This window comes from Neomonachus schauinslandi, chromosome 10, assembly GCF_002201575.2.
Source record: "Neomonachus schauinslandi chromosome 10, ASM220157v2, whole genome shotgun sequence".
Classification (NCBI taxonomy): Eukaryota; Metazoa; Chordata; class Mammalia; order Carnivora; family Phocidae; genus Neomonachus; species Neomonachus schauinslandi.
Window position 1 is genome coordinate 116,106,465 of NC_058412.1, and position 13,227 is coordinate 116,119,691.

At 49.4% G+C, this 13,227-nt stretch overlaps 1 protein-coding gene across 1 annotated transcript; it reads left to right on the forward strand.

Annotated features, from left to right (window-relative positions):
- The first annotated feature begins 1,655 nt into the window (after nucleotides 1-1,655).
- Nucleotides 1,656-12,609, forward strand: TLDC2 (TBC/LysM-associated domain containing 2). Its single transcript, XM_021689237.1, is given in 7 exon segments — nucleotides 1,656-1,685; nucleotides 2,900-3,061; nucleotides 3,559-3,711; nucleotides 5,705-5,800; nucleotides 11,186-11,212; nucleotides 11,214-11,260; nucleotides 12,474-12,609. Coding segments are annotated over 7 exon segments (651 nt in total).
- Nucleotides 12,610-13,227: the final 618 nt, after the last annotated feature.

Here is a 13,227-nt window from a genome sequence, read left to right on the forward strand (position 1 = left end):
TACCTTGAGATGGGTCAGCTTTAAGCACCGGAAAGCCTTGTTGGAAACATTATCGAGAACTATGGGGGTGCCAGGGTGGCTCAGGTTGTTAAGCATCTGACTTTGGCTCCGGTCATGGTCTTGGGGTCCTGGAATCGAGCCCCACGGCTCCCCACTTAGAGGGAAGTCTGCTTGTTTCTCTCCCTCTCCCTCTGCCCCTCCTCCGGCTCGTGCTTGCTCTCTCTCAAATAAATAAATAAAATCTTAAAAAAAAAGAAAAAAGAACTATATGGGGGTGCCTGGCTGGCACAGTCAGTGGATCATGCGACACTTGAGCACAGGGCTGTGAGTTAGAGCCCCATGATGGGTGTAGAAATTAGTTTTAAAAAAAAGAAGAAGAAGAACTATGTGTATGCCTTTTGATTCAGCATTCAACTTTTGAAATTTATCATAAAGGATATAATCAGATTTATGAGCAGGGAATTTCACTACAGTTTTGCTTATAATCATAGAAAATTAGAAGCAAACAAAATGGGGCGCCTGGGTGGCTCAGTTGGTTAAGCGACTGCCTTCGGCTCAGGTCATGATCCTGGAGTCCCGGGATCGAGTCCCGCATCGGGCTCCCTGCTCGGCAGGGGGTCTGCTTCTCCCTCTGCCCTCTTCCCTCTTGTGCTCTCTGTCTCTCGTTCTCTCTCTCTCAAATAAATAAATAAAATCTTTAAAAAAAAATTAAAAAAAATAAAAAAAAAGAAGCAAACAAAATGTCCAACAGTTGAGGAATAAATGATACATCCTATGATGAAACAATATGTAGCCATTAAAAATCATGTGTTCAAAGTGTGCTGAATGTCATTGGAAAATTCTCATTTTTAAGTGGAAAAGGCACTTTATAAAATTATACATGGTATGATCTATTTATAAAAATATGTGTATATATATTAAATAAATGAAACAGACTGGAAAAAATATACTTAAGTGTTGAAAGCTTATCTCTGAGAGATGAAATCATGAATATTTTTGTATCTTTCTTTATTCTTTTCTAGATTCCTCAAACTTTCTATAATATACATGCCTTACTTTTTAAATTAGAAAAATGAAGATTTAAAAAAAAATGAAGATTTTGTTCATTTGTTGTTCTTTTGGTTTAGGCTTGGCTCCTTTCGAGCTTCTGTTATAATACAGAGGGAACTGAGTTGCCTGCAGTCAGTATTGTGAGGGCCTCTGAGGTGGTCTGGTCCAACATGTTTCATGTAGGAAAACTGAAGCCCAAGGGTGCAAGGGACTTACACAAGGTCAGAGAGAGAACCAGAGGCTCCAGACCCTCAGCCTGGAGCTCAGGCATGTCTGCCCAAAGGGCCAGAATCCCTAGGCCAATCTTCCAGAAGGGTAGGGAGATGGAAGGGAATCAGCTAGAATTACTGGATTAATTTAATGCGTGTTAGTTGCTAACTCCAAGTGAGGCTTTGAATGCCAAGGGTAGCTGACCTCACAGACCTACCCAGTGACAGTTAGTCCTGGGAGTGACAGGAGAGAGCAAAGGGCAGCTAGGTGGCCCGGAGCTAGCAGGGTGTGCCCCAGGCCTCTCCCTCTCATTTCTAGGCCTCGCCGGCCCGCAGTACTCCCTCCCCCTGGGAGGGCCGAGGACTCTTACCACCAGCCTCGGGGCCCCAGACAGCATGAAAGGTCGCTGGCGTTACACTCGGCTGGTAAAGGGCCCAGCTTGGGCTGGGGAGTCAGGCCAGCGAAGGTGGGGGAGGTCAGATCTCTGGCAGGGTGGGGTCTGGGCTAGGATTGGAGGCAGGCGGGTGCTTTGTTCCCTTCCAAGTCCCTCTCCAGCTGGCCTAGAGTTCAGAGTTCAGGAACCCCGCGGCCCCAACCCCATGGTCCTGAGACCCTAACAAGCATAGACCGCTGTCTCCAGCCAGATGGCGCTCTGTCCGGAAGCCCCACGCAGCTAGGACCCCTTCCTTAGGCCTGAACCTGGGTAACAGGAAAGCAGTGTCCTGGTCATTTCTCATCTTGGAGGAGCCTCTCCTTATGAAAAGTCCCCAAGTCATTGTGCGCAGGTGCATGTGTATACACACACACACACGCACACGCACACGCACACGCACACACACATACCCTCTGGACCAGAGTGGAAGCTCAACTGAATGAATGCATAAACCAAGACACATCCACACTGACACACACACATATTTATACAATCCCAACTCACACTCACAAACATGTTGACAGGTAAACACACAAAGTTACTCAACACTCTCACACTGATTTGCCAACACAAGTCTATTTTAAGCTGATACACACCTTCGCGTGGATGAACACACACATCTTACACAAACCTGCCCATGCTTTCTCAGCTGCTACACGCATTGTCTCCCTGGCCGACAGGGAAGCCTCTGGCCCTCATTTTTTTTTCTTTGTAAAATAAGGATAGTAAGGAGAACATTCTTAGGATTCTTGGGAAAATACAGAGAGATCATGCACAGCGAGCACTCAGCCAGGCCTGGCCCAGGGTGTGCTGACCAACATCAGCCACTACCGGTATTGTTATTGTTATGATTGTTGATATTATTATTATTGTTTCGGGTGCAGACACAGGGTTACAGCTCGCAAGGCTGGGCTGGGCCGGGCTGCCTCCTGCCTTTCTCTCCTGCCCCTGAGCTTAGAACTTGATCCTTGGCACCCACTCTGGATCTAGAGCAGGCAGGCAGACAAACCACAGAGTCCATGGCCACATCTGATGGGCATGTGTACCTCCGACCTTCGGCTGGCAGGGGCCAGGACGGGAGCCGGTCACAGGCAGGGGTGGGTGGTGGTGGCAGGGGCCTAAGCAGGGGTGATGAGGCAGCCGAGGCTCTTGGGCTCTGGAGACATGGAAGCCAATGTCTCCTTGTCCCTCTTGGTGTCTTCACAGCCCAGCCAGGTGGATGACGCTCTATCTGCGGAGGAGGGTGAGGAGGAGGAAGAGGAGACAGCCCCAGCCCCGGCCCCCGTCTCAGCTCCTGCTCCGGAAGATCCCGTGGGGCCCCAACTGGCAGAAGCCAGCCAGGTTCTAGGAGCCTCGGAGATTAGGCAGGTTCGGGCACAGTGCCAGGAGCCTCAGGGTCCCACCCTCCTGCCCTACCCCAGCCAGGTCCAGGGACACCTGGGGTCACTCTGGCTATGTCCCAAAGCTGGGGGGGGGGGCGGGCGGAAGGATGAGGTAGGGAGGATTAGGGGGAGGGATTCAGCATCTCCTCTATTCTCCAGCCTGTAGGGACCAAGGTGACCAAGGGGAGAGAGTCCTGAGGGAGACCTGACCTTGGTTCAAATCCTGGCTCTGCCACTTACTCCCCGTGTGGGCTTTAGGCAAGTGGCTTCACCTCCCTGAGCCTCATTTTCTTCAACCATAAAATGGGAATGATAATCCCTCTCTAAGGGGCCCTTGGAAACGGTAAACTCCTGTGGCACCCATAAAGCACCATGCTTGTGTGAGTGGGGCCTGTCCAACTTCAGCCCTTCTGGGACCCTGAGGATGGGGGGAAGGAGCGGGGGAGGACGGGGATCCTTGCTCACCTCCAGCCCTGTCCCTAGCTCAGCCTCCACCTCCCCCCACGAGTCACCGGACATCCCTGGAGCCTGGCCTTCTGCACGTCGAGAGATGGCTTCAGCCTGCGGAGCTTGTACAGGCAGATGGAAGGCCACAGTGGGCCGGTGCTGCTGGTGCTGAGGGACCAGGATGGGCAGGTGAGCTGGGCCCGGGGCCCCAGCCTGAAGCCCTGGGGGTGCCCGACCACACACCAGCGGGCCCTGCCCCAGGGCAGCCTCAGGGCCGGGAGGCAGAGGGGATAGCCCGTCACATGTAAGGGACAATGAGGATGACATAGAGACCTCCCCCGTTCAGAGCCATTCCTTCCTTCCTTCATCCCCTAATTCATCCATTTAACACATGTACATTAAGCACGGCCTATGTGCGAGCTTAGATGTGGACAAGAGCAAGGTCCAGACAGAAGTGGCTCCAGCCCTCTTGGAGCTACAGGCCTAATGGGGAGGCGGGCCAGAGGTGAACAAATAATCAACTGGGGAGACATCTTAAGTGGAGGATCTGCACCTTCATGATCCACTGATGCTTTGAAAACATCCCCCTGTTGGTTGGGGGCTACGAGTAAAAGCTGGCTTTGAGGAGGCAGCCACAGACCTTGGGAAGGCGCTGTCTCAGATCCCTGTGGTCTCGCCAACGTGGGGGGGCCGGGGGGTGTTCTGCCAGGCCCTCTAGACAGGGGCCAGGGGAGGGGGGGAAATGCTGGTTTCAAGTGCTCTTCCATGGGAGGAACATGTTAGAGCTGGGAGAGATCTCCAGGGTCCCTGAGGACCCTCACGTGGGCAGGAGCTCCTTCCATCCTCAAGATGCCAATCAAGGACTTTCCACCTCCAGGCCACGGAGCTCACTTCCTCAGGATGGAGCCCCTTCCTTGGCAGAATGCTGCTGACTATGAGGAAGTGACTCCTTACATTAAGCCAAAACCTACTCCCCATGGCTGCCTCCCAGTGGTCCTGCCTCTGCCCTGCAGTCCACCAACTATCCCACAGGAGAAAATGGCTAAGTGAACTACGGTTCTGCGACATAGTGAAATATTACCAAGGGCTGGGGGAAAAAATGATGTAGAGCCATACCTACTAAAAGTGTTGTTTTTATTATTTTTATTTATTTATTTAAGACTTTATTTTTATTTTTTTAAGGAATCTCCACACCCAACGTGGGGCTTGAACTCACAACCCTGAGATCAAGAGTTGCATGCTCCCCCGACTGAGCTGACAGGCGCCCCAAGTTTTTGTTCTTAAAGCAGGATATGAAAGGCACTCTTGTGCCAATGGAGAAAATGTATTATGAACTAGATACTAGGTAACATTATGGAATTGCTGTTAATTTTCTTAGGTGAGATGATAGTATTGTGGTCATACATGAGAAAATCCCCATTCTTAGGAGCTGAACCATTTAGGGGTAAATGGGTTATAATATCTGCAACTTACTGTCAAACAGAACACCAAAAAATCTAAGGAGAGAGAAAGTAAATATGGCGAACACATTCACAATTTTGAATACACATGGAGGGTATCTGTACCATGCTTTTACTTTTCTGTGTGTTTGAACTTTTATAAAGAAAAGTGAAGGGGGAGGCAGCTTACAAAACACAGGTACGGGGCACCTGGCTGGTTCAGTTGGAAGAGCGTGCAACTCTTGATCTCAGGGTCGTGAGTTTGAGCCCCATCTTGGGTGTAGAGATTACTTAAATAAATAAAACTTAAAAAAACAAAACAAAACACAGATGTACTGTAGGATCTGGTTTTCTGTATAAGAACATATACACTGGCATTAAACAGATGCTGGAAGGAAATGCACCAAAACGTTAAGAATAGTTACCTTGGAGAGCAGAAGGGGGAATTGGAATATGGCTTTAGTTTCTCTTTCTGCTTGTCTGTAACTTCTAATACTTTTCTACAAGGATTACTTTTATAAAATAGGTACGTTTAAGAAAAAGTAGGAAGACGCCAGCAAGAGTTCTTCCTTGGGGAGTGTTAAGGGAAAGGACACACGTTGATGGGCCCATGCGGCCCTCCCCACCCCCCAGCTCTGTCCCAGGCTCCCCGCCTGGCTAGGTGAGCCTATATTACCAAGCCTGGAGAATGGGGTTGCCTCCTCTCCCCGCGAGCTGCCGCAGCAAGCTCCTCTGCTTTCCAGATGTTTGGAGCCTTCTCTTCCTCGGCCATTCGACTCAGCAAAAGCTTCTATGGTACCGGAGAGACATTCCTCTTCTCCTTCTCCCCACAGCTAAAGGTGATATTCCCAGCCTCCTAGGGAGGGGGGAGGAGGGCTATGACAAAGATCCTGAGGCCCCAGTGGCCCCTAGCTCTATCCCCCATGCTGGGGTGCCTTGTATCCCTCCATCTTTCCACAGAAGGAATGGGACAGGCCAGTGGTGGGCAGCGCATCCCCCTTGGCCCTGTTCATCTTCATTTCTTACAGTGCTCAGTAGGTCCCTGGAGACCACAGACTGGCTCATAAAGGAAGAGGCGTCTTGCTCACCCGAGCAGGCTGCGAAGACAAGATGGGTCCAAGTGCAGGTAGATCTGTGGGTGTACAGGTAGGAAGAGGAAGACAGACACATCCAGTGACTTCAGTCTTCTTAGGAAGTGTGGGCTGAGGTCATCGGCTAAGAGTGAGGTTGGGGGAGAGAGTGTACAGACTGAGCAGAGAGAAGGTGTCAAATCGTCATTACGGGAGTGGAGAGGGAGGCCTACCGGAGAGAACCAGAGAAACAGAAGGACAGCTAGGCAGCGTGAACTGGAAGTGGGGAGCGTCAGCTTAAAGGCAATCTAGTCCCCTGGTGTTTTTCCGCCAGCTACGTTCGGCTCCTTGGTTCGGGCGTGGAGAGTGTGGCTGGGAGGGCTTCTCCAGGATGGGGCTTCCGCTAAGGTGGTGTGACCGAGCGAGAGAGGGAAGCGGAAGCTGAAGGGAGTGGAAATGTAAAATGGACCACAGAACCTAGTCTGGATCAGTGGGGAAGGGCAGCCAGGGAGGCTGAAGGACAATGAGACGAAGACAAAAACAACAGTTGAGAGGTGGCCTTGTGGTCAGAGACTTGGAGCAAGGACACCAGTCGAGCCATGTGTTGGAATATAAGATCTAAGAGAGAGGGCCATTGGAAACAGACCAGGAAGGACGGGTTCCTGGGTGTGAACAGAGGGGACAGTGGCTGAGGTGGGGGTAAGAAGTCCCCTGCACTGGAAAAGGAAGGGCGCTGAGGGCAGGCACGGGATGGGTCCGTGCGGACGGCGAAGTTCACCAAGGACACTGCAGGAATGAGGAAGGAGGAGAGGAGGGTGAGACAGAGCTCAAGCCTCTAATTCACGGTGACTGGTGACTAGGAGATGGGTGAGTGACAGAGCCAAGACCGGTGGAGACAGAGGGTACTTGCTGCTGGAGAGTAGAGCTTTAGAAGGAGGGAGGGGGATGGTCAGTCGCCAGCATCTCCCATGTAAAACTTTTCCATCTCTGAGCTATTTATTGAATAAAACGACTGAGCGCTGCAGGCTTGGCACGAAGAGCACTACTTTTACTCCTCATAAAAATAGTAGCAACTAACTGGGCACTAGTGTACCACCTGCCAGGCACTATTCTGAGACATTCACAAATTAGCGCATTTAATCATAACAACACTCCTCTGAGGGACATACTATTATCGGCCCCACTTAACAGTTGAAGAAACAGAGGCACAGAGAGGTCGAGTGACTTGCTAGTCAGTGGTGAGGATGAGATGCAGAAACAGGCCCTGGGGCTTGAACTCAGGCATGGCGCTAGGCTACCCCTCTAAATGACGGAGATGCTCTCGGGCTTGCAGAAGAGAGGCGATCACAATATAGAGCGATGAGGGCTGTGGAAGAAACTGCAAGGAAGAGCACCTCTATCAAACGGGAGTGGGGAGATCAAAGGAGACTTCCTAGAGGAGGAGCTTCTTGAGTTGGATCTTGATGGACAAACAAGATCACCAGGTGATGAAGGGCATGGGGAGCAGTCTTCTTGGAGCATGTGCAAAGGCAAGTAATTGGAAAGGAGACAATGCCCATTTAGGAACCCAACAGATGAATGGGTAGGGGGTCAGAGTGTGTCTGCACTGCCAGAACATGCCCTCACGATATACTCATTCAATGGATGAAGAACTAGTCCCAGGTGTTTTTGTTCGCTATGAGAGACCTCCCCTCCAATGCATGGACCAAGGACCTACAGATATACTCAGCCACACAATTATTTGGTCCCATGACGAGGTCACAAGGAACTACGGACTCCTTGCTAAAAGCAAAACACAAGGTATCTATTGCATTGTCTCCATCAGCCAGCCTGGTAACCTTTCCAGGAAACAGGAGAGGGGTCCGTTGTTCCTAGTGAACCTGTGCTGGATTCTAATTACCACTTGTTTTCCTGTATTCACATGCTGGAATTCTAAAGTTCTCGGATTTTCCTCCTACTGCACTGAATACTCCTTGGCAGAATCATTTGCTGATTCCTCCTCACCTCCCCAACCTTTTGACATCAGAGGGTCCCAGAGCAAAGTTTTTGGTTCTTGTCTCTTCTCTACCCTCATTTTTTTCAAGGTCTCGTGCTGATGGCCTCTACCCCTGAACTCGAAACTGACATATATCCAACTACTACCTAGAGTTTCTGCTTGGACCTCAAGCCCGGCATTTCAAGCCTCACAGGTCCCAAACCGAGCTCCTAACTTTGCCCCCAAATCTGCTCCTCCTGCCCATCTTCCCCAGTGGAGTTAATGGCACCTACATCTTTCCTACTGCTGAGACCAGAAATTTTGGGGTCTTTGATTCCTCTCTGTCACACCCTAAACCTGAGTTGTCAATGAATCCTGATGGCTCTGCCTTCTCTATCTATATCCAGAACCCATTTCTCACCATGTCCTTTGCTGTCACCTGGTTCAAGCCAGCATCATTATTTGTCCTTGTTCCTGCTATGCCCTCCTGAAGGGTCTCCCTGCTTCCACCTCAGTCATCACAATAGCTAGAGTGTTCCTTTTTTTTCCCCTAAAGATTATTTTATTTATTTGTTTGTTTATTTATTTGAGAGAGAGAGAGAGAGAGAATGAGCAGTTGTGAGGAGGGGCAGGGGGAGAGGGAGAAGCAGACTCCCTGCTGAGCAGGGAACCCAATGCAGGGCTTGATCCCAGGACTCCAGGACCATGACCTGAGCTGAAGGCAGACGCTTAACAGACTGAGCCACCCAGGGGCCCCTAGAGTGTTCCTTTTAAAAGGTAAGTTAGAGCGTGTCATTCCTTGGCTCCAAGCTGCCAATGGCTTTCTTTCTTGGAGAAAAGCCAGTCTTTATAATAACCTATAAGGCCTGTGAGCCTGGGTGGCTCGGGCCTTAACCTCACTTGGTTAGTATCTGCCTTTGGCTTGGGTCATGATCTCGGGGTCCTGGGATCGAGCCCCGCATTGGGCTACGTGCTCAATGGCGAGCCTGCTTTTCCCTCTCCCCCCCGCCCGCCACAGCCCCCCCCCCCCCCGCCCCATCGCTTGTGCTCTCTCTTGCTATCTGTCTCAGATAAATAAAATCTTAAAAATATATATAACAACCTACAAGGCCCTACATCTTCTGGCCTCTCTCTTATGTTGTTTCTTGTTATTTTTCCTTTCCCTCACTCTGCTCTAGCCACAGTGAGCTCTGAGCTGGTCCTTAAACATGCAGGTCTGCTCCTACCTCAGGGCCTTTGCATATGCTGTTCTGCCTAGCTTGCCTTCTACTGGATCACCAACCACATGGCTCAGGTCTCACCTCCTGTAGGATTCTGCTCAAATGTCACCATCACAGAGAGGCCCTCTGTGACCAACTAATTTAAATTTATAACATTCCATTCTTTGAAAACCCTTCTTGTCCTTCTCTACTTTTTTATCCTTAGCATTTTTCACCACCTAACAGTCTATTTATTTTACTTAGTTACCCGCCTCCACCTACTAGAATGGGAGTCCCATGAAGGCAGGAATTTTTGTCTGTTACATTCACCCTTCCACCCAGTACATAAAAGTGACTGGTACTAAATGCTAAAAATAAATAAATAAATGAATGAATAAAATTTAAAAAAATTTTTTAAATTGTTGAATGAGATGAATTATTTTTAGAAGGGCTGTCTTCCCAGCCCCCGTTATGGAATCTTGGTGTTTTTGTTTTTGTTTTTGTTTTTGTTTTTAATTGGGTAATCTTTGCCTATCTTTGGTCTTTTGACACCTCTTGTGTTCTTTATGAATTCCCAGTGGCTCCTTGATGGTGATTCCAAATAGCACCATGAACAGGGTCGTCGTTTCTTCCGTAGCAATGTTTATCTTACTCCTTCAAGTCTGAAGGTCACATTCTTCAATGAAAGTAGAGCAGGAATTGAATGGTTCTGTCTTTTCATGGTCACTTGTTAATATTATCTTATCTCGTCTGAGCCCAGGGTTTATTTTATTAGTCTGTTTTCTTGCTAAAAACCCTTTGGCTGCTCATAGCATTTTTTTAAAACAACTAATTACAGGCAGTAATATGCTATACATTTGTGGCCTTCTAGAAATATTTTTATTAGCCCAATTGACTCTTGAATAATTTATTCATTCAACAGACATCTATACCATGCCTTGGGAATATTGCTGGGAATCAAGACCGCCCTCACAGACCTTACACAGTAGTGGACTAAGCAACGACACATTGGCACATGAACAGGGTCATCTCAAAGAGTGCTAAATGCTGAGGAAAAGGAAACAGGGCCTGGGAGGAAGGGCTACTTTAGGCAGGGTGACCCAGGAAACTTCTCTGGGATGACATTTGGGCTGAAAGATGAGAAGTGGGCCATTTCAGGATCTGGGGGAAGAGCATCCTCAGTAGAGGGATCAGCAAGTGTGAAGGTCCTAAAGCAGGAATAGCTTTGGGTGTCCCAGGGACAGCAAGGCCAGGGTAGCTGAAGTGAAGTCAGTAAGGGGGAGAAGAGGTCAGAGAGGAAAGCAGCAGTCAGAGCAGGCTGGGCTTCTGGCTGGAGTGAGGAGCTGGATTGTATTCCCATTGCAGCGGGGAGCCCTCAGAGGGCTTTAGGCAGAGGAATGGTAATATTGATCACAAGGCAGAGCGGAGATGGGCTGTGGGCAGGTGACTGGAAGCCGGGACAAGTAAGGAGGCTGTGAGCTAGGGAGGAGTGACTGTGGCGGGGATTGGGTGGGCACAAGTGGAGATAGACGTGACAGAAATGGGGGTAGTCTGGCTGTGTCTTTGGGGTGGGGCCCACAAGACCTGCTAAAGAACGGAGTTTTATGAGGCAGTGTGGGGAAGTGGGCAGGCTCCAGGGAGAGAGGAGGAAACAGCTCATGGCAGAATCAGGGCCTAGCTCCTGACCAGGAACTTCCCCCTCTTCTCTCCAGCTTTGCAAGCAGGATGCTAGAGAGTTCTCGTCTGTTTCTAGAACAGGGGGGCTTGGGGTTGTGGGAACTCAGACTGGAAGGCAAGAGGAGATGAAATCCGGGGAGAATGGAAAGAAATCTCCTCAGGGGCCAGGGTACTTCCCCACGCTTAGCTGGGGCTTGGGCCTGGATGTTCCGTTCCCTCCACGACACTGCCACCCAGTGGTGTGGAGTCAAACTGCAAGGGCAGGACTCCCCCAGTAACCCAGCTTTTCTCCTGTCATCCCAGGTCTTCAAGTGGACAGGAAGCAACTCTTTTTTTTGTGAAAGGAGACTTGGATTCACTGATGATGGGCAGCGGCAGGTGCGTGTCTCAGTCCTCCCAGGGTCTGGAGTCTTGGGGTAGTCTGTGTTCTGGTCCCTCCCCCATCCAGAAATGCTGGGCTACAGCTGCCCCAGATAAGATGAAGCTAGTGGTGAACTTCCAGGCCTTTCCCTTCTTTTTTTTTTTTTTTTTATTAAAGATTTTATTTATTTATTTGAGACAGAGAGCACATGAGATGGGGGAGGGTCAGAGGGAGGAGCAGACTCCCCGCCGAGCAGGGAGCCCGGTGCGGGACTCGATCCGGGGACTCCAGGATCATGACCTGAGCCGAAGGCAGTCGCTTAACCAACTGAGCCACCCAGGCGCCCCCAGGCCTTTCCCTTCAACACAGCCCCGGTGCTGCCTAGTCCCCCAGTCAAATCCCTCAAGCCTCCTCTAAACACCGAGGGGGTAGAATGGCATGGACTACCCTCCAAAGTGTTTACAGTTGATGACAGCTTAGTCTGAATGCATGTGATTTGGGGAACAGCATTCTGCATGGTTGGATGAGGCTAGAGTCAAGGGATGGGAGGCTAGATCAGGTAACATAGCTCACTGGAGGAAGGCAGGCATCTGCCCAGGAAACCAGCGTGTGTGCGCGCGTGTGTGTTGGGGGGATGAGTGGGTTAGGAAGAAAAAGTTAGCCTTATTCCTGGTGAGACCTCCAAATTCAGGCAGAATAAATCTTACCTTGAGGGCAAAGATGAAAGCGGTGTTTGACTAGTACCAGGCAAGTTCTTTGCTCTCCTAGCTCCCTGAAGAGCCTCTACTGAGACAGTTTGGCACAGAACATACAAGCCATTGCTGATTTGCAGTAACCCACTTCCCAGCCCCAGACTAGTTTGCTGTCTAATGAGGGGATCAGAATGGATGCTTTCTGAAATGTTTTGGGCTGAGTCCATGCCTTAAGATTCACTCCTTTGGTTAAGCATTGCCATCTTTAAAATGTTCCACATGTTCTAAAACTGGACTGGGGACAGTGGTGCACCACTGTATATATTTATTAAAATCATTTAACTATAAAAAAAATGCTCCAAATCTTATGGGGAACAACATGTGGAGTTCCCAACAATTCTGGATATAAATCAGTTTAAGGGAAGATGAAACAGGCAAAACTGAGCTGTGGTCATGGTGAGGCCAAAGGCTGATGGTGTAGACCTGGAAGGCCAACATCCAGGAGTGAGTCATGCCGAGATTTTCCTCTTCTCTTTAGTGGCCAGTTTGGGCTGTGGTTGGATGGAGACTTGTACCATGGGGGAAGCCACCCTTGTGCAACCTTCAATAATGAGGTGCTGGCCCGGCAAGAGCAGTTCTGCATCAAGGAGCTGGAGGCCTGGGTCCTGAGCTGATGGAGCTTTCTGAAACAACAAATGCTCAGACCTGCTCATGAACACCATCTAGACCCTCCTTAGAGAGGGCTGCCCATTTTCTCCAAAACCTGGATGACTATGGCTGTGACCAGACCTCCCTGTGGCCTGGGGACCCGAGACAGTCCTGGAAGCAAGCAATGTTCTCCAGGACAGGTGACTCTGAAGTGAAAGGTACTTACACCTCTTCTGAACAGCACAAAGACCCTCATGACATTTCTTTAAAGTAGGCTCCATGCCCAGCATGGGGTTCAAACTCATGACCCTGAGATTAAGAGTCCCATGCTCCACCAACTGAGCCAGCCAGGCGCCCCCCTGAAATTTCTTTTTAGAAATTATACAACTAAAACATGTTGACTGTAGAAAAAACAGAAGACTTTAAAAAATTTTAAAGTTGCCTAAAATTCAACCACTCCCCCAAAACACTAACATTTTCATTTTCATATACACCCTTCTAGAGAATTTTCCATGGAGAGATATATATTCTACTCTGGATGTTTTAGAAATCATTTTAACTTCATACTGTCAAACCACAGACACCTGGACTCAACTAGTGAAACTCATAAAGACTCTGGTAGCATCTTTTTCTAGAACACTGAG